Below are 22,219 nucleotides of genomic sequence, written 5' to 3'. Positions count from 1 at the left end.
GATAATGGAAAAGCTGGTATAAAATTCAAATAATAAAGAATAAAAGGATAGGATAATAATTTAACGCCAGTCAATGTTGTTTTATGGAAAATAACTCTTGTCAGACAAACCTGATTTCATTCTTCGAGGCATTCACAAGTTTGGTTGGGAAAGGTAACTTTGTAGACTTCATACACAGCAAATTCTGCTTAATAGCAATCCTGATACTGGCAACTTCTGGTTAGTGGCAACATTTTGCTGGTGATATTTGACCATTGTTAATGGGATTCAGATATTGGCAATGGCATGCCACTTACAACTTTTCTTGAGACAGGCCACAGCTGCATACAGATTTACAAGGCTGCACGTGGGGAAGGAAGTACTGAGACTTCCCTGGCTGCAACCCCACAAACCTGCCTGTGGTTGATGCTAAGCCCATCCCAGCACTTCCTTCTGAGGCTGCCGCCCAGCAAGCCTGCCTGCACATAGGGACCACATAGGAGATAAGAGGCTGCGGGCAGGGCAGTAGTGGGAGGAGAGTTGCAGCATGGATGTCAGAGCTGCACAATGCCTCTCCTTGCACTCTCCAGGTTGCACCCTGCCATGGAACTGCAACCAGTGAAGGAAGGGCTGGGATGTGCTGAGCCCCAGTTCCCAGAGAGCATGGGGAGAGGTACAGCCCCAAGGGGCCTCCAGGATCCCGCTCCCTGTAGAAAGCCCTGGCATCCTGGTCGCAGCCCAGTCTCCCCACTGCTTCTCTGCTTTCAGGAAGGTTTGCTGGGCTTCAGCAGCCAAGAAAGGCATGACCCAGGGCTTCCTTTCCTGCCTGCTTCCTCACAAACCTGCTTTCTGCTTATTAGCAGTAGCAGAGACAGTAGCTAGGCTGACAAAAGAATTCTTCGGTCAAACTAGCGCTTTCTACACTGGGGGTTAGGTTGGGATAGCTATGTCTCGGGCACGTATTTTTCTCACCCCTGAGCAATTCGTAACTACACCAATGTAAAAATCCTAGTGTAGACTAGGCCTACGTCTTTTCCTTTGAACTTCCTTCTCCATGCCTGACATTGGCTGCAAGTTAATAGGCCAGGGTCAAATGGGTCTAAAGGCTCTCTTTAATTTTCTTATTGCCAGTGTGGAGCCTAGCTGCCCCATTAGTCCCCTCATTGCTAGTGTGGTTCCTATCTGGTTCTTATTGAGTCTGGTTTTAAAGGGAGGAGGTTCCACCACTTGCTTGTGAGACAGGTACTTGAATCCTGTACCACTGAAGTCAATGGGATTTTTCCCATTGACTAGAAGCAAGCAGGATCAAATCCCTATTACAAAGTCTAATAGCTTTCTCCACAGAGACATTTTTCATAGTATTCATCCAAAGTTTCTCCTGGTTATCGTATAATCCCTTGTGCTGACACTTAAACGATTGTTCCTCTTGAATGAATATAGATCTTTCTTATATCCCCTGTTATGCTTATGATTCCCCAAGTTATGCCTACAAAGTTCTTTTAATGTTTTTTTTTAAGTCATCACCTTAATCGTTTGTTATTCATCTGGTAGATCTCTTCAGTTTGTTGAAATATTTCTAGTACTGAGGTGGCTATAACTAGTCAATGGAAAGATTCCTCTTGACTTCTTTGGAGCTGGATTGTTTGGAACTATTGTCTTAGAGAGAATACTCTCTAATTTCTGATTTTTTTTCTTCAGTGCAATTGACTTTTTCTAGTAAAAACAAAAACCAATATAATATGTGTACCCAGTTAGGTGAAATTGAGATAATTCTCCTTTATATACGTGTCTTACTGAAAGAGTATTTACAGACACATTGCTTTTCTGTTATTGGGGATGTTCTCCCAGCCTAATAAGTATCAGCATGTAGCAGCTACTGTGTTTTGTTTTCCTCAAATAGTCTTCAGAAGAGCTGTCTTTAAAGAATACCGCTCTTCTTGGTGGAAATGTTATGCTAGAACTGTAGCATACCAAGGAATCATGCTAAAATGCATTATCTACACACATTGTATCTAGTTAAAAGGAAAAAGTAGTTTCCTTGACAACATAATTTAACTTTTCCTGTTCTTGTCTAGTTGCTAGTATAAATAGCTAAAATTTTTTTGTTCAAAACATCAATTAGATTTCAGTATAATCTTTATTAATATAGAAGTGTTAATACAAGAGGGCTGTTGAGCGAAGATAATTTGCACAGCAGGAACAATAAGATAGCACCCTTCTCTTCTGTTGTATCCCAGATACATGCAAAATGAAATGAAGCTCACTTAACAGACTGTAGTATCTTGTACAATTAGAATCAAATACTTAAGACACTTGTTAGCACTTTTTTTCTCCAATGTAAATTTATTACTGGAACATTTTAAAACCGTATATATTTAATAAACTAGTATGAGTCTATCCCAGTCATACTGTGTGTTAATAACTCTATCCTTTTTTTCTCGTCCATCAGCCAAAACCCCCCATTTCCTGCGTCTTCAGAGTGTGGAAGTCAATGCTGGACAGTTTGCCACTTTTCAGTGCACTGCCAATGGTAAAACGAATTCAGGTGACCGGCTGTGGTTACAGGTAACTTATTTTCTTTCACAGTACAGTGAGATTTTTTGAAAGTATTATTCAGTCATCCTAAGGAGTGGCACAAAAGGAGAAATGATAGCTTAATCTCCTGTCTCATCAATACTAGCCTAATGGATTTGATAATGGATTTGAACCTTTCCATGATATTTGTTCTTTTGCAGTATCTGATATTTTCTCACATGTCAATTATGAGTGGGTGAACGTAGAATGAGAAAAACTGTGGTAGCTCTGTTACCACTGTGTGGTAATTAAGGGTAAATACTCACTTTTTCCATAGTGACAGCTGTGCCTTTTGTTAGCAGTTGCTGTGACTGACCTAGGTGTAAGTGGTGATGATGGTGTGCATCTATTAACCAGAATGCTCTGTAGTGCTGCCTATATCCAAGATAGGATGCCCTATGTTAAAACAGAATTGCTTTGCATAGATTCATTTATTTTAAGGGCAGAAAGTACTAATGAAGCCTGCACATTTAAATTATAAAATGTAATGAAGGGGTGAAAACATTAGCAGGTGGTCACCTTAACGCATATCCAAACAGAAGAGTGTATGTGTAGCAGGAGGAAAGTGTCGCAGGTCCAGCTCCCACAAACAAGCAGATAAACCCCAGCCATTGGGGTGAGTACACAGAGCCTTCCTCTCCAGCCATCCGGCCTTAGGGTTGAAGATGGGGCCTAATACTACTACACCAGTCTTCTTGGGGCTATGCTGGGTACAGGGCCATGGAGTGAAACCACTAGGACATTGTACTTCAATGTGCTTAGGCCCCAGTTTGCCTCAGTCCAGCTCTGTGTACTTTACAATCTGTACCAGACGGAGTGCTGACTGGTGCCCACGACTCATTGGCTTGGCCCGGCCCCTGACTGCCATGTTCTCCCTCTAGGACACACATGTTGTATGAGCCAGGATGGTCCTGATGAACTAGGAGAGCTGTTGCTCATGGCTTCACCTCAGTGAAAGCAGCACAGGAAGAGGAAGCAATAGTCAGGTCTGGCAGGACAGAAAAAACAAAATATTGGGCACCTGGCTGCAGCAAAATGGCAGATTCTAAGGCCAAAAATGGAATTCTGTGACAGCTGGGCAAAACAGACAAAAACATATCCTTGTTAGAGAGAATATAGTTTGACAAAATGTTCCCATAGAGCTCTACAATGGGTTACTATTATCATAGTTGATGCTGATTGTACATTATCTAACAGAACAATTAATTTCATTTAGCTATCTGACTGTAAAATATCCTTTATTGCAACAGTATACTTTTGTTGTAATGCTTATCAGTCCTTAGGTTTGTCCCATGTTCTACGGCTCACACGTTCATATTTTCGTTTAAATACAGTAGAGAGACTTTTTTACCAACATTCAGACTGAAATGATGAATTAATTACTGTCATTTTCTTTAAGGCCCTGACCTTGTAGAAATTTGTGCACATGCTCAACTTTATGCTGTGAATGTCCTATTTCAGTCAGTGAAACCAGTCAATGGGTGGAATTTTGCCATTGACTTCAGATGGGCTGGGATTTCACCCCATACCTCTGCATAAAGTTGAGCATGTGCAGTCTTTGCAAGATTGAAGCTCAGTTCTTTATTATTTTACTTTGTCATAATCATAATTTCCATTCAGTAAAATAGCATGGACTATTTAATTGCAGTGTGGTAAATCTGGAGTAACTTTACTGAGTTCAGTAAAGACACTCCTGATTTAAATCAGGTAACAGAGAGAAGAATTTGTCTCCATATCCAGGATAAAATATTCTGCCTCTTATTTTTGAATGTCCACTTTTCATTCAAAGTGATGCATGTCATTTAGCCTCAGCATAATGAAAACTGCAGTTCCTTGCTGTTGACAGATCAGGAATTGTGTAAATTCCAAATGCGTTTTTGTATATGAACTTTATAAAGTTGACAGGAATTTCTGGAATGTTTGAATTAAATTTTTGAGGGGCTTACCTGCGAGCTTCCACGGATGCAGACCTATCTGCTGCTACATATAATAACCATGATCCAAATGCAATTCCGGTTCTGGGAGGCTGCTAAGATGTTTGCTATGTCATCGAATTTTTCAGGTTCCAAATTCTTAAACAGTTAAGTATATTTATCATAGTACAGTTTTTCTGCCACCACAAGGTAGAAGGTCCCAAGTCTGTTACTCAGCTGCCACTATTTAACTCATTATTGTGACAAACATTTTTAGATATTTTGAGCTTGAAAGCCAGTATATAAAAGCTGATTCCACTTTTGCCTTGTGGTATAGGAATGGACAAGGTGATTTGCTTAAGTAAGAAGCAGTCCACACCTTTATCCCAAATGTTTTGTATGCGATTTAAATGTACTATTAATTTAATTAAAGATTATTATTTTTTTCTGCTTAGTTCTGGCCAGAACTGAAAGTACTGCAGTACCACAAGAAAGGCTGCTCTTGCAGAATTTATGGTCTGACTGGACTTGGGCAGTACCAAACATTTCATGAAATAATCTGCTTTCCAGCACTGTGATTTCCCTCCCGCCCCCGAATCAGTAGGCTAGGATAAGATTCAGACAAACATCTACTGTGAAATCTTGGTCCCATTGAAGTTGATAGGAGTATTGTCATTGACTTTAATAAGGCTGAGATTTCACCCCTATACTTTTCCCTGCTTATCCAAAATGTCTTAATGGGGGTCAACAAGCACGTGGACAAAGGAGATCCAGTGGATATAGTGTATTTAGATTTTCAGAAAACCTTTGACAGGTCCCTCAGCAAAGGCTCTTAAGCAAAATAAGTTGTCCTAGGATAAGAGGGAAGGTTCTCTCTTGGATTGGTAACTGGTTAAACGATAGGAAACAGGGTAAGAATAAATGGTTAGTTTTCAGAATGGGGAGAGGTAAATAATGGTGTCCCCCAGGGATCTGTACTGGGCCCAGTCCTATTTAACATATTCATCAATCTGGAAAAAGGGGTAAACAGTGAGGTGGCCAAATTTGCAGATGAAACAGAACTACACAATATAGTTAAGTCCCAGGCAGACTGCAAAGAGCTATAAAAGGATCTCTCCAAACCAGATGAATGGGCAACAAAATAGCAGATGAAATTTCATGTTGATAAATGCAAAGTAATTCACATTGGAAAACATAATCTGAACAGTACATATACAATGACGGGATCTAAATTAGAAAGAGATCTTGGAGTCGTGGATTATTCTCTGCTGTTGCACGTTGAGAGGATGATTTCAATCAAAAAAGTGAACAGAAAGTTGGGAATCATCAAGACAGGGATAGATAAGACAGAAAGTATCATATTGCCTCTATATAAATCCATGGTATGCCCACGCCTTGAATATTGTGTGCAGATGTGGTCGCCCCATCTCAAAAAAGATATATTAGAATTGGAAAAGGTTCAGAAAAGGACAACAAAAATTATTAGGGTTATAGAACGGCTTCCATATGAGGAGAGATTAGTAAGACTGGGACTTTTCAGCTTGGAAAAGAGGCAGCTAAGAGGGGAGATGATAAAGGTCTATAAAATCATGAGTGATATAGAGAAAATAAATAAGGAAGTGTTATTTACTCCTCCTCATAGTACAGGAACAAGGGGCCACCAAATGAAATTAATAGGTAGCAGGTTTAAAACAAACACAAGAAAGTATTTTTTCACGCAACGCACTGTCAACCTCTGGAACTCCTTGCCAGAGGGTGTTGTGAAGGCCAATACTATAATGGGATTCAAAAGGGAGGTAGATAGATTAATGGAAGATAGGTCCATCAATGGCTGTTAGCCAGGATGGGCAGGAATGGTGTCCCTAGCCTCTGTTTGCCAGGAGCTGGGATTGGGTGACAGGGCATGGATCACTTTATGATAACCTGTCTGTTCATTCCCTTTGGGACACCTGCCATTGGCCACTGTCAGAAGACAGGATACTGGGCTTGCTGGACCTTTGGTCTGACCCAGTATGGCTGTTTTTATGTTCTTAATGTTCATGCATTGCTAGGGTTCAAAGGTAGGATTCAGGAGGGGAAATGATGAGTTGCAATTCTCAGCACCTGACTGAGGAATTCCTAACTCTGAATTAGGTATCCAGGCTCCTTATACAATATATGGAGAGAGTTAGGCCCCAAAAATAGGATTTAGAAAAGCCAGTGTGCTAGGCAGGGAGCCGCTGAAGTTAACCTGTAGGAAATGCCAAGGAGAGCCCTAAGCCCTGCCCATAAAAAGGAGTCAGGTGCTTAAATCTGGACTTGAAGGAGATGCCTAATCACACTTGGATTCACAGCCACGAGCCCTCTCCTGGAGTTGGGCACCTAAGCCAGGTCAGTTGTTGTCAAGAAAAATGAGTGGGGGGGGCTGTCTACTTATAACCTTTAACCCCATGGTCAGGGCACTCACACAGGTTGTGTGAGACCTGTCTTCAATTCTTTCCTCTGCCTGTTGTGGAGCAGGGATTTGAACTTGTCTCCTAACTGGTGGGCGATAGTGTATTCTGGGGTGGATCTTGCACAGTCTAGTCTATTGAAGCTGTTCCAGTGTGTGTAAATAATTAAATATCCATTGGAGCAGGGGCCAGAACCTGTCTCTCCTGTAACCCATTGGAGTGCCCTAACCACAGGGCTGTAGAGTCATTCTAATTCTCTTTTTGGCCCAGTAGCTGTTTATTCACAGTGGATCAGTTCCAACAAAAGAGACTGAGAGAGAATATCCAGAATATTCCACAGTTCAGTGATTAAGGGAATTCCCCAGAGTTGGGACAAGACCCAATTCTCTACATCTGGCAGAGGGGAGAATTGAAGCCAGAGCCCTACTCACTGGGATAAAACTGTATAGCAGGAGGCAGCACCTCTGAGCATGCTTTGAGCATGCCTATCACATCTGGCTCTGAGCATGCCTACAACACAGGTTGTCTTGTTCTTCATGTACTATTTTTGTTTCTTCTGAGTTAGTTTGTTCTCCTTGGCTTTGCCCAGTAGTTGCTACCAACTACACCGATTATCTCCATTTAAAGGTCAGCAGGTCTTTAAAGTACTCCAGTGAAATGCCTGGGGAACACCAGTTTCCTTTAAAGTACACTTGGCTGATAGGGGTTTTATATTTTAGATGTGAAGGTAAGGAGAAACCTGGCTGTCTAGAGAGTGCCAACATTTTTCATTCCATATTAATTTCATTGTCTGAAAGAGGCGGTGGCCATCAGGTGACAAATACCCAATTCACAGATAAGAAATTACTGTTTTTGGCATTATGACTGTGCACTGGAAACAGAAAAACAACTGACCTAAACATTTGAAATTGAGAGCCATATCCTCAGCAGGTGTAAGGTGTAAAGAGCTTCACTGAAGTCCATTGTAAATTGATAACTGAAGTAGTTACTATTCATGCTCTTAGTTTTTTATGGGTTATTTGAAAACATTCATAATACGAACATATTAAAATTATACAAATCTTGTATCATCTGTTCTGAAGAACTGTCTTGAGATATTTTAAAGCACTTACTTCCACCCACAGTAGAAAAAAATGTTTTCTTTAAAATTTCCATTAGGATGTCTCATATGGAGATAAATTCACATCACATAATGCCATTCAACCCCACATAAAACCATGCATGCCTATTACAGCAGTCTGTGGGAAAACGCATATAGAACTCTCGTTAGCTGGTATGTGGGTTGCACGCCTAATTGTCCCTGCAGCGTGCTATAAGTTTCCTTGATACAACTCTCACATCATGGATAGTAAATTATATCCACAGCTTGTGAATTCATATCTATCTCTGTTCACTGACTATTCAGCGGCTTTCTGTAAGACTTTATGGTAATAGGCTGCCACTTGTGTAACAGCATTGATTGTGAAACAGAATAATATACATTGCCTTTTTTTGTGAAAATGTAGGGCATTGGCAGAAAGCAAATGATGCCCATTTAGTTTCTTAACTATTGATGCACCTGCAATTGTAGGGTTAAGTTGGGGCAGCATTTACACAGCTCCCTAATGTTTTGGGGTTAGCCATTGTTGAAGAGCATTGGATTTGCTTTCCAAACACTTATTTCAACATGTGCAGTGACCATCATCTGATGTTTCAAAGAAAGAGGGACAAAAAGCAATTCATGTAATCAATTGTGCAATGATTTACATGAAGGAAAAAATACTCATCCTGACCCCTTTAGAAAATCATGTAGCCTGAAGCACAAGACTTTACGTGCTGTGCTTGCAATTGTGAAGATAAATTGCGAGTAACTGAGCCAATATAACCTCAGGTTAAAGTCAAATGAAGGAAATTATGAACATAATATATTCATGAATATATGGAACCATATCTAAGTTCTAATTGTTTTCCTTCTGTTGTCACCAGCATTTAGTTTAAAAGGTCATTGGCTAGATCATAAGCACTATGAATTAAATGTCCTCATTAGCTGATGCGTTGAACGTAAACACACCACAAAAATAAATCTGATGACACTAATGAAGGAATGTTTATGATTAGCAGATGTGTCCCATCTGCTTACATTTTCTTTGTCACATCTGTGGACAGCACAGGTTATTGCCAGTATGTGACTAGTTGTTCTTTTGTACTGAAAGAATAAACAAAAATGTGATTCTCAGGCATTCCATATGAGATTATTTGTGTTTTAAACCATTCTCTTTCAAAAGTGCAAACTTCAAGAGTTAGTGCTAATATTGAGTTAGATATATGCGTGTAAAGCAGTAGGAAAGCCAACAGAAAGGAGATAGGGTGTCAAAAGGAAGACAACGTATATTTTTCCTTGTTCCTCTGCTACGGTATATTTCTAGACTGAGGCAACGTTTCACAAGGGGGAAGAAATGAACATGCAAATAGATGACAGTGAATCAAAAAACAAAGTACAAGTAGCCTGGGCAACATCTTTTGAAAAGTCGATATTATTAACATTTAGTAAATTGCCAGAAGAAATACCAGTCCTTATTGAGGGCGATGGGGGGGAGTTTTAGAAAATACCTACCATTTGGTGCAATTTAGCCCCTCCTAAAGGCATGCTTCTGCTTTCCAGAGCTGCTTTTGAGACAGAAATGTATATTTTAACTTGCAGGAATGAATTAGGAACCAGCACAAAAGGGGCTGGACTTAATCAGAGCCAAATAAATCGCTACCCTCTAATCCCAGCTTGTAGTCAAACAGTGATAACTCCATAGAAAGTTAGGGCTGGAAGAGTTCTTGAGAGTTCATCTAGTCCAGTGGTTCTCAAACTTTTCCAATCATGTCACCCTTACCAGTGTCTGTGCCCTGTCCCCATTATTGCATAGCCAAGGCTCCCTCAACAGTGGGCTGGAGGTGGAGCTGGGGGTAGAACTGGGGAATAGGGGAGGAGCTGGTCTGGGGGCAGAGGGGGAATGAGGGCAGAGCTGAGCAGGGGGTGGAGTGGAGCTGCATCTGGGGGCAGAGCTGGTCTTGCGGGGTGGAGAGGAAGTGAGACAGAGCTGTGTGTGGAGGCGGAGCAAAACTGGTGACTGAATGGAATTGGAGGTGGAACTTGTCTGGATGTGGAGTGGGGCTGGAAGTGTGGCACTCCCTCCCAGTCATCCCCCTCCCCCCAAGGGAGCAGGCCCTGAACCTGAACATGCATCTACAGACATGCCAAACCCATGAAAAAACACAGAAATTGGGCTTGTTTTTGGCTTAATTGGCTTGAGTTGCTTGTTGGGTAGTTTTTGGCTTGTAGGTTGTTGCTTGTTGCTTCTTTTTTTTGATCGGCTTCCAGCAAGCCGGGGCATGAGAGTCAGGGGTGCACAGTGGGCCCACCACAGTCCTAGACTGCATGCCAGGGGGATCTAGTCACATAGAGTTTTGGGGTTCTTAGGGACTGGCTTGTTTTGGCATTGTTTTGAAATTTGATTCGTTTGATTTTTGGCTTATTGTGAAAGTTGGGGTGCTTATTTACTGCATGAAAGATGACAACTGTGCCTTCACCCCACACTTAAAGAACCACCGATTTAGTCCATTCCCTGTGCTGAGGCAGGACCAAGTATATCTAGACCATCCTCGAGGAGTTTTGATGGGGTGTGCATACCCCGCACGGGGCCAGAGGAGGTTAACCACACATTATGGGTGGAGAAAATCCTGCCTCTCAGACTGTGCTTCAAGTGCTATGCTGGTATAAAAGGGAGCATCCCAGCTCAATCTGGGCAGACCGCCAGAGAGGAAGGACCTTCAGTGAAGGCTCCAGCTGAGGAGCTGTCGCAGTCCTTGCCTACAGCAGCCAGAGATCCCAAGATCTGGACTGGAGATCTGTGGCCAGTGGATCCCCAGGGAATTTCCTGTACTAAGGAGCCTGTAGACACCAATGCCTCATGGACTGCAACTTCAGGAAGCGTAGTAGGAAGTAACCCAGGGAGGATGAGTGAGTGGTATCTTCCACCCATGTGAGTCAGCATGTTTCAGCATGGGATTCCCCACTGACCCAGTGGCGGACCACTTCACCACTGATAGGGCCCTGGGTTGGGGCCCTGTTGAATCGGGTAGGTCCAGGCCCCGCTGCCAAGGCCACAAGCCCCATGGCAGCGGCCCCTTGGGTACTGGCCACTAGGCCATACTGTCCTGAACTCAAGGGCCACTGTATTGACTGTGGCTGCTAGGCCACACTGCCAGGAACAAAAGGGCCGCTGTTTTGACTCCGGCCACTAGCCCACCCAGACCTGACCCTTGAACTTAGTGTGGTGAAGCCAAAAACAGTCAGGTAGACATTAACCATGGTGTCTGCACACCCCCTATCCCCACAACCGGAGACGGGATATGCATACACCGCCACAAAAGTGTTTGGTAAAAATCAGTTCTTAAAAACCTCAAAGCCCATTACAGTAATTAACTATCCTTTTAGATAGAAAATTTTCCTAATATTTAACATAAATCTCCCTGGTGGCAAATTAAGTCAATTACTTCTTGTCCGTGGACATGGAGAAAAATTATTCACAGTCCTTCCTATAAAAACTCTTAATATATTAGAAGACTGTTTTCAATCCCACACTCCCAATCTTCTTTTCTCAAGATTAAATATGTCCTTTTCTTAACTCTGCCTCAGAAATCAGGTTTTCTAAACCTTTGATTGTTTCATAAAATATGTGTTTGCATATGTGTCTGTGTGTAAAGCTGATCAAAACTTGGAATTTCCATTTAACAGAAAATTTTGATATTTCTAAGTTTGTTTTTGTTTCAAACTGGAACAAAAACAGAATTTCGGTTTTGGAAAATTTGTATAGGCATTTCAATTTTTTTGGTATGATTCTTACATTATTTCATGACATGTCAGTAGTAACAGTGGTGCACATTATGCCTATTATGAGCACTGCTACGTTGCACTGCTGCAGAATAGAGACTGAGTGGCTAGGCAGCAGTTCTGTAGAAAAGGACATAGGGGTTACAGTGGATGAGAAGGTGGATATGAGTCAACAGTGTGCCCTTGTTTCCAAGAAGGCTAACAGCATTTTGGGCTATATAAGTAGAAGCATTGCCAGCAGATCGAGGGACGTGATCATTCCCGTCTATTCAACATTGGTGAGGCCTCATCTGGAGTACTGTGTCCAGTTTTGAGCCCCACACTACAAGAAGGATGTGGAAAAATAGGGAAGAGTCCAGCGGAGGCGAACAAAAATGATTAGGGGGCTGGAACACATGACTTATGAGGAGAGGCTGAGGGAACTGGTTTTTAGTCTGCAGAAGAGAAGATTGAGGGGAGATTTGATATCTGCTTTCAACTACCTGAAAGGGGGTTCCAAAGAGGATGGATCTAGACTGTTCTCAGTGGTGCCAGATGACAAAACAAGGAATGACTGTCTCAAGTAGCAGTGGGGGGGTTTAGGTTGGATATTAGGAAAAACTTTTTCACTAGGAGGGTGGTGAAGCACTGGAATGGGTTACCTAGGGAGGTGGTAGAATCTCCTTCCTTAGTGGTTTTTAAAGTCAGGCTTGATAAAGCCCTGGGTGGGATGATTTAAATTGGGATTGGTCCTGCTTTGAGCAGGGGGTTGGACTAGATGACCTCCTGAGGTCCCTTCCAACCCTGATATTCTATGATTCTATTGATTGGAAGATCTACTCTAGAGCAACGGAGTCTTTGTACTCACTAAAGGTCTCCACTTCCTGGGTGTATATATATACCAGTCCTGAAGAGAAAACACCACAAATATCCCTATAAACCAAGGCATATTCCTCAACTGTTTCACCAGTGTGATCCTCTGAACTGCCTCATAAAAGACAGACCCTGCACCTTACATGTCAACCAAATCAACCTAACCACACTCCCCACCTAAAAGATACTTTGATGGGGTGTTCAGGAGTTATGAACCACTACCAGTGCTATCTCCACCCAGTCCTCACACATCGTTTGGTGGATATCTATCACTGTTTTCCCACATCTGGAGTGCAATAAGTGCATGCATTCATTCTGGCTATACCACTGAGTTTCTCTCCCTAACCCCTCCAAAACCCTCTTCTCCATCCTTCTTCAGGAATCATTCTCACAAGTAGATCCTCTACCAGGAGGGGGGAATTCATTCTCCAGTAGTGAGTGATAGAGTGGGTACTACTTCAGCATAAAAGAATTTAAGAATGGCCATACTGGGTCAGACCAGTGGTCCATCTAGCCCAGTATCCTGTCTTCCAGCAGTGACTGGTGCCGGGTGCTTCAGAGGTACTGAACAGAGCAGCCGGCGGGGTTCCAAACAGTATATATACCAAGCAAATACACCACAATAGTGACGTTTCCTACCAGGGCAAGGACTGCACTAACTTGGTGGAAGGTTTCCCAGATGACATGTGTGACTATTTCTTTCTTATCCCCCGCACTCCACAAAATGATAGTTATGGATTCCTCCCGGGTAGGCTGGGGAGCCCACATTGCAGTCATATGGTGAAAGGTGCTTAGATGCCCAGTGAGACCAGAATGTACATCAGACTTCTGGAACTCCGCACATTCTGACATTCATCCAGTTTCACCTTGTATTCATAATGTCAAAGAACCGTAAACAGGGAGGAAGAGATGCATCCCCCTGTGTATAGAAGCAGTCACCTTATGGCACTATTGTATCAAGAACCATATTGGCCTATCAGCAGGAAAATTGAATTCGCTGGCAGACAACCTCAGCGAGCATTTCACTACTGATCGTGAATGGGAGTTACATGATTCAGTTGTGAATAGCATTTTCACTCAGATGCGAACCTCCCCCCCTTTGGACCTGTTCACCTCACAGACAATAGGAAATGCAACTGCTCGAGGGGAACTCAGGCACTCCAGAGGTGGTGATCTCATACTGGCATGGCTTCCCTTCAATCCCACTACTATGGAAGATTTGACAGGATGGCATGATTCATCCTTGTCACCCCCAAACAGCCCTGACTATTCTGGTTTCCAAGCCTCCTCTGACTGTCTTCCCATCCACTCATCAGCATCCGGTCCTTTCTGAATCTCTTGACTCATGAGAATGCCAGAGTCAAGCATCCCAACCCTGAGGTGCTTCATCTACCAGCTTGTTATTGGGATGTGTATCAAGCCTTGAGCGTTCCTGCTCGGAAACCATGCAAACCCTTCTTAATAATAGCAGGAAAGGACTCCACCAGAAAATGTTATCTAGCCAAGTGGATATGTTTCTCTGTCTGCACCCAGCAAGGTCATATATATCCAGAGAGAGTGGATGTTTCCACTGTTTTAGGCTGTCTTTTTATTCTCAAGATAATTGGTCACTCCCTTAGCTCACTGCAGGTTTCATCTAGTGGCAGTAAGCACTTTTCATGTGCCATTGGATGGTTACTCAATCCTTACTCACACAATTTTTTCCACCAGTAAAAAAAAAAAAAAAAAAAAAAAACCAACCAGTCACTGGAACTTTAAATTGGTACTTTTGGCACTCACTAAGTCACCCTTTGAACTACTAGCTATGTATTCCACATTCCACCTGTCAATTAAGATTACCTTGTTTCCATCACCTTGGCCAGAAGGGTAAGTGAACTGAGGGCACTGACTGATTCACCATATACAATATTTCATAAGGACAAAATGTTGCCACAACTGCACCTGAAACTTACTCCTATGATAATTTGGAATTTCACATAAACCAGTCAATTCACTTGAATTCGCTTACCAGTGAGTTTTTTTTTTCCCCTAAACCTCCATGCTTCTGTTGAGGAGAGGAGACTTCATTCCCTAAATGTGTGACAAACGTTGGCATTTTACCTGACGAGAATGAAACCAGGTATGTAGTAGATATGTAGTAGAGAAGGAACTGGTGAGATGGTCAATCCACCCTGCCCCATACCCTGCATGAGAATAGCAGGGGCATGGGCATAGACCAATGGAAACTGCTTGCAATAATTCTCCAGTTTCAGGCACATGGAACATATGTGTACTCACAGTGGAATACAGATAGGAACCATGTATTGTGAAGAGCTCCAGTTACAAGGTAAGTAACTTTCTGCTCCAAAGAATGGGGACACTAGAGCTTTTCAAAGAAAAGGTCACCAGAATGTTTTATCGGGGACAAAACGACGTATTTTCCCATAGCCTCGTTCTTGGAAATGGCTGAAATACCCTGCCCCTCAAAAAAAAGGAAAAAAAAAAAAGGCGAGGCAGACTTTGGCATGGAAAATTTTATTCCGTATAATTAAAGTTTAAGGTCTTATAATGGAAAGTTGGGGGCAACTTTAACAATAGGCGGTAATAGAACTGCTATAGAAGTGTTGTTTTGTTTGTTTGTTGTTACTGAGAAGTCTTATGAACATTCCTGCCTCAGAGATTGTTCTGGAAAGAAAATTGTTGCATATCAAAGTACACCGAAGATAGGTATTGAAAAAACAACCCCCCAGTAGAATATAGCACAATGGGTTCTTATCTTCCTGGCAAATTACTAAATGGTATGTGTGGGGGGAAATATATATGAATATATCCTGGTGCAGTACACCCATAGAAGAAGCAACCATTAGTTAAATTTTCACAAGCATTATGTACCATCCAAGTTCTGTATTTTCAGTCCTACTCAGAACTTTTTGAAACTTTCATCCATATAGTTGAAATTTTCCTGGATCAGTCTGGAGACATCTAAGCAAAACTGGTTCAACCATTTTATGAGTACTGGGAGTACAACACCATTTTTCCTATTTATAAATAAAAACTTGTGCAACCTCTTTTTGAACAGTTTAGTAACCAAAATGGGTGGCGACCTTGCATAGGAGATAGTCATGAGTAAGATTTTCTTTTGAAAATTTTAATAGTAAAAAAAAAAAAAAAACTAGTTTTGATCAAATTTGATTTGCGTGCTGCACAGTTCTTTCTTCTCTCCTCGTGAAGAGCTGAATCATACAAAGTGTCGAGCACTCTTGCCTTGATCCAGCCAACTTTTCTGGATTGGGATCAGATTGCTAAGCACCTTTCATGATCCAAGCCCAAAGTGTACAGCTAAGGAAGGATATGCAGTGCATTGGGTGTTAGCTAACTTTACTGCATCCCTGAAAACGTAGTGTGTGTGGCCAGACTTTTTGTCTGTGGTCATTGCCTTTGTCGGGGTGTGTGGTAAATTTTCGTAGCTTGCTTTGACTTCAATGGAGCCAAGGCGATGGGTGTCTGTTGAGGATTTTGCCCAAAGTATATCCATTGCATGATTTCTGATTTCTTTCTCTTGTCTGTTGTTCAAAAGACCTGCAGTGGTTCCACTGTTTGAGGGACCTCTGGAGCCATGTAGAAGTGGGGAAAGCTTGGGCCTAAGTGAATAAAATAAGAATGGAAATCTTAACATGTTCTCTCTTTAAGCCAAATACTTAATGTTAATTCAATTTTTGTATTTTATTCACACTTTTTTTTCAATGGATTTTTCTATACAGTCTGTTTCTTGCATTCCATATGTTTTTCTCTTGGTATCATTAGCTGCATAGTATTCTTATTGCATAATGAAAAAAAAGCTTGTTTTCATTTGGATAATAGAATAACTTGCATGTAAATTAACACGATGCTACTGTGTAGTGATTATCTTTTAAAATGCAGTGATATTTAAAATCAGTATTCCGGTGCTGTTATATCAGGGTAGAGGTGTACTATAAAATGTAACGTGACCCGATATAACATACATTCGGATATAATGCGGTAAAGCAGCGCTCTGTGGGGGCGGGGCTGCGTGCTCCAGCGGATCAAAGCAAGTTCGATATAACATGGTTTCACCTATAATGTGGTAAGATATTTTGGCTCCTGAGGACAGCCTTATATCAGGGTAGAGGTGTATATCTGATAGGAAATAAGTATTTCATAGTATTTTTGTGTTTATGTGGGAAGGCGCAGGAATTTAAGTGGTTGGTTGGTTTTCCTTTTCTCTCCCAATTTTAACCTGTCTGACTATCCTGCTGTTAATTCCTATTTGTGCCACTGCTGAGTGCTTTTACACCCTCTATTTCCTATTTAGTTTCTGTGTCAAACACCGAGGGGAAGAAGAGGAAATGCTTAGCAATCAGAGCAAAAGGGAAAGATCAGCAAAGTAGAGGGGATAGGTTTGGCTATCAATGAACACTGACCTATTAAACCTTCGATCATGTTTGAGTTTCAGCAATTTATGTGGGAGAATAGAAAATAGCTCGGAAAGTGTCAGAAATAGAAAGGCCTTCGTTAATGCGGAGGCTACAGAGCTCTACTGAAACTGAAGTGACAATGTAAAATGGAAAAAAAGTCACTTTCCTCATGATTGGTGAAAGTGAACCAAATAAGAACAATGAACAGGTATTTATAAAGCATTTATAGTGCAATGTTTTTTATTACCTGTATATTCTTATTCCCCAATTTTATTTTATATTTCAAATCCTGTCAGCAGTCATATTTAATATTCTCATATTAGTTTTTTGGTTTATATTAATGCAAACTATGCTTGAGATTTTAAATGCACAAATTAAATGTGGTCAGAGAGGTATAAAATAAAGCAATATAGCAGATCAAACACTTATGTAACCCTTCTGCCCATCTGAGTTGGCAGCAACAAGGGCCAGGTTCAGTATCTAGGGGTTCCGTTTCAATAACACAATGCAAAACTGGCTTGAGCCCCCACCTAGTGACCTGGGACAATTAATACCACCCCCCCCCCCCGGTCGCTTCTAAGAGGCAATACTTCCCCACTCGCAAGCACGGAGTCCGACTGTAGCAAAATCCTTTTAATAAATGAGGGAAACAATGAGAAATGTGGGGAAATACCACAAACAAGATTCATAACACAACCCATGAGCAAAAGACACCCTCTCCTCAACGTCTTAAGTTCAGCAACCCAAAAAATCACCCAAAGTCCCAAAGGTCCAACACCCCAAAAGTCTCTGTCCCTGGTCAGTGCAGCCCCAGAGTTGAAAAGTTTATCTGCAGAGTTTTACCTCCCAGCCTGCAGGGTGGGCAGTGCAGCGGAGTTAATGGGCACCTTACGTGGCCGAGGCCAACTGCCCCACCTCTCCATGGGGTTCTGCTGCAGCCTTCACTGTGAGCCACACCACCAGCTGCTTCGCTCCTCCAGCCGTCCCATGAGCCACTCCAGCTGTTCCGTGAACTGCTCCGCTCCACTAGCTGTCCCGCGAGCCACTCCAGTCGTCCCACAAATTGCTCTGCTCTACTGCCTCTATGGTCCCGGCCCTTTAAATAGCCCCCAGAGCCCTGGAGTAGCAGTGGCAGCTGGAGGCTCTGGCAGTGGTTTAAAGGGCCTGGGGTGGTAGTGGCAGCTGAGCCCTGGGCCCTTTAAACTGCTGTCAGAGCTCACGGCTGCCGCCACTACCCTGGCAGGGCATGGGGAGGGCACTTACAGGGCAGGCTGGGGCTGGCTCTGACCCATCCCTTCCACCTGAGGCCCCGCCCCTACCGGGGACCAGAGCCAGCTCCAACCCAGTCCTGTACCGGTAAGTCCCTATTTCTACTTTCACCCCGGCTACAGCCTGTGAAGTGGACAGACAGAAAGGTAGAAAGCCAGTGGCACAAAATCCATTTTGAATCCATCTGCCAGCAGCAGAAATAGCTCCTGCAGGACTGCACCACTTCAGTAAAGGAGGGAAAGAATCTGCCTACTCCTCCACAATCAGCATGGCTGTTTCGCGTAGTGAACTGGTGAATCAACCAAGACTGCGTAGTCCAGATGCCAGACCTGAGCATCAACAACTGTGAAGTGTCAACACATTTTGTTGAGAGTATCATTCTTAAAATGGAGTGTTACAGCCTATGTCCGATTAAACCCCTACCATCATTAAAAAAGTATGAATTAAATTGAGTCCAAAGGGAAGACTATAGGACAGAGATACGAGTAAAATTTCTGGTTACTATGTCTGGTTTCATAATTCAATTTGAAATACCTCTGTCAAAAATGTCAACCTCCTGCTTACTACTTACTATTTATTGTTATTGCTATGATTATGTTTACAGTGCCAGTATTGTCCTAGGTACTTTTATCCACCTCTGGACCTGTCTTGCTCTGGATTAGTCAGATATCTAACTTCCCATGCCCATAGGGATGTTCCTTCCACTCCAAAAAGTCTCTCTTTCAGAAGGCTACTAGGTGGCTCACTGTCTTCCAGAATGTGGCCGAACAGCATGCTCCATTTGTCTGATTTATCTTGTTTCTTGTACTACTCCGCATTGCCCACACTTTGTTACATCAGAACCCAGTAGCGATTTTGATGGGTCTGCTACTCTGATGAGAACTTGCATATCAGAATATATTAAAGGGTTGGAATGTTCTTATCCCATCCCTCTTTCTCTTCCCAGGAAGTTAACACTTATGTGAAGAGGCTTGGGATGTCAGGTGTATCAATTTTATCTACCCTGTGATGCACTTAGATGGAAGAAGCAGGAAAACATTTGCAATATTCTATATAGCACTATTCTAATGAATGAGATCTTTAGCAGGAAACCCTTTCCCCCGCCCCCAGCCTTTCATGAAGTCGATATCTATAGAGCTCCAAAGAGGACAATTATAAATATTTATTTTATGCTCACTTCCTGGACAGGTGCTGATCCCAGTTCTCAAGATTTTTAATAAGCAGGTGAAATATAATGTATTTTATATTTCAGAGAACCAGCCACGACTTGAGGTGTTGACTACTTATTAATGGCATTTTATTAGCTGAACAGATTTAGACATGGACAGATTTATTAATGTTGGGGGAGGGATAGCTCAGTGGTTTGAGCATTGGCCTGCTAAACCCAGGGTTGTGAGTTCAATCCTTGAGGGGACCACTTAGGGATTTGGGGCAAAATCAGTATTTGGTCCTGCTAGTGAAGGCAGAGGACTGGACTCAATGACTTTTCAGGGTCCCTTCCAGTTCTATGAGATAGATATATCTCCATATAAAAAAATTAAACATCAGAAATTTTTAACAATATTATATTTTGTTTCTGCTTCAAAGGTACAGGATTGCTGCAACAATTTTTCTTACAAAGAAGCACAAAGCATTTCTTGGGGGGGAGGGGTACGTTTTCTAATTGTATAGTCTTTCTGGATAAGCTAGAGTTATCAACATGTGGGTTTGCTTCTATTCTCTTATGTTCTATTTAAAAGTGATGGAAAGAGGTTCTTTATAATTCTAATAAGCATTAAACGTTTAAGAAGCTGTAACACTTTTTACAGACCAAAAATGTAAATTGTTGTGTGAACACTTTCTTTTAAAAACACATAGTAGTAATTAAAAAAACGAACAAACTTGGCTTTTGTCAGCATGATACCAAGGAACTTTAGTACATAAACTCAGAGCAACTATTGTGGGGAAATTACACTTAGCTTAATGACTCCAGGAAAGGCAAAAGAGCCCTTGATACTTTCCTTCTGTCTATTTAATTTCATCTTCAGATAGGATGATTGGGATCACAATGTCATCAATAAATATTTGTTAATCAGACTGCTAGATCTGTAACTTGTATAGTATTATCTGATTGCTTTATTGAGCATTCATTTGCAGATGAAAAACACAAACTTACAGATAGCATTGTAATTTGGGGAGAAAGCTCAGTAACCAAATTTGAAATCTTTACTGTATAGTCCCCCCGCCCCAATAATGTTTCATCTGAATATCTGATACTTACACTTGTACAATGCAGTTCCAGCTGGCATTTGAAATAGACTTATCCTAAACAGAACAGTAATATTTAACATTTCCATCTTTCAAGGTTGGCCTCGTTAGCTGATTTAAATGTACTTGTTAATTTATGCATGTGGAATAATCATGGGATAATCAATCACAGGATCTGGTTTTTCTATCTAAGTTGGCAAACATTTTTCTGGTTTTAAAGCAATTCTAGACATTCAGAAGTCCAACTGTCTTCATTATTAGAATGAAAACAACTCTAGAAAACAATTGTGATGAGGAATTAAATGACTGCTTGATTATATTATATGCATGGTTTAATCAAAATTATTTCCGGCACTACTGCTGTTAGTAGTGATCCCAGTGGTATGAATTTAATAGTCCATTTTACAAATGTGCATATTTGAAAGTAGGATAATGCAGACTCTTTCTTTTATTAAATAAAGGAAAAGCTGCTTACTCCACCTGTATGAATATAAAGGATGATTGACCTAGCTTTCCTTTTAAGCCTGAACTGGCAGAAGAGTTTATTTAAAAAAAAAAGAAAAAAAAAAGCCTGGAGATTGATTAATTTACTTAAATTGCTGGAGTTAACATCCTGGAATGTCAATGTCTTTAAATTTATTGCTCTGATTTTTGTTAAATCTTACTGTATATCTTGTTGCTGGTAAAATGCTGTTCATTTATGTTAATTCATTGCATAAAGGAGACTGAAAGCCTATTTCAGGGGTAGGCAACCTGTGGCACATGTGCAGAAGGTGGCACACGAGCTGATTTTCAGTGGCACTCACACTGTCCAGGTCCTGGCCACCGGTCTGCGGGGCTCTGCATTTTTAATTTAATTTTAAATGAAGCTTCTTAAACATTTTAAAAACCTTATTTCCTTTACATACAACAATAGTTTAGTTATATGTTATAGACTTTTATAGAAAAAGACCTTCTAAAAACGTTAAAATGTATTACTGGCACACGATACTTTAAATTAGAGTGAATAAATGAAGACTGGGCACACCACTGCTGAAAGGTTGCCGACCCCTTGTCTAATTTAACCATCAGCCTATTTCGTTTCATTCTAGATTGGCCACACTGAAAGTTGTGTGCATTTTAAGATACTTCCAATTTTCTTTTGTGTGTCTTTAACATGTTGTCACCATTACAGCTGGGGTTTCAGCCTGTGTATGTCTTCAAGTTAAATATAATGTTTTTCCACAACCATGAATACTAAATAATGAATGCTGGAGTATTTGGTTTAACAGAAATCTTTGTTCTAATAAGTGACTCATCAGTTAAAACTTAATCATCCAGGGTATGTCTACACTGCATTGTAAACCTGGGTTTGCAGGACCTAGGCTCCTGGGCTTGGAGTTTCTAAGCCCATACTTGAGCCTCCAGACTGTATTGTAAACCTGGGTTTACAATTGCTGGACTTGGATCTCCTGGCATACTCCATGCTGCACTATGCAGACCTTCTGACTCAGGTCTGCAGCTTGAGCTGTGTCCACACTGCAAAATGACAAGACTTGTACCCAAGTCTCAGTGGGACTCTGGCTCTGATCCACTCCTTCTCCCCCATTAGGGTCCTAAGATCTTCATTCTGCGTAGAGCCCTACCAAATTCACGGCCAGGAAAATTCTGGACTGTGAAATCTGATCTTTTGTGTGC

At 41.6% G+C, this 22,219-nt stretch overlaps 1 protein-coding gene across 7 annotated transcripts in view; it reads left to right on the top strand.

Moving 5' to 3' along the window:
• The window catches only part of PTPRM (protein tyrosine phosphatase receptor type M), a 729,462-nt gene that overhangs the window by 284,185 nt on the left and 423,058 nt on the right, over positions 1-22,219 (top strand). For all 7 annotated transcript variants that reach the window (XM_050942101.1, XM_050942100.1, XM_050942099.1 and 4 more), the window contains exon 5: positions 2,429-2,544. In XM_050942101.1, coding sequence (XP_050798058.1) covers positions 2,429-2,544 — 116 coding nt within the window. The remainder of the gene's footprint in view (positions 1-2,428; positions 2,545-22,219) is intronic.

The sequence above is a fragment of the Gopherus flavomarginatus genome, chromosome 2 (genome assembly GCF_025201925.1).
Source record: "Gopherus flavomarginatus isolate rGopFla2 chromosome 2, rGopFla2.mat.asm, whole genome shotgun sequence".
Lineage (NCBI taxonomy): Eukaryota > Metazoa > Chordata > Testudines > Testudinidae > Gopherus > Gopherus flavomarginatus.
Note: the sequence above shows the minus strand (reverse complement) of the source record. Positions and strands in the feature narration are given on the sequence as shown.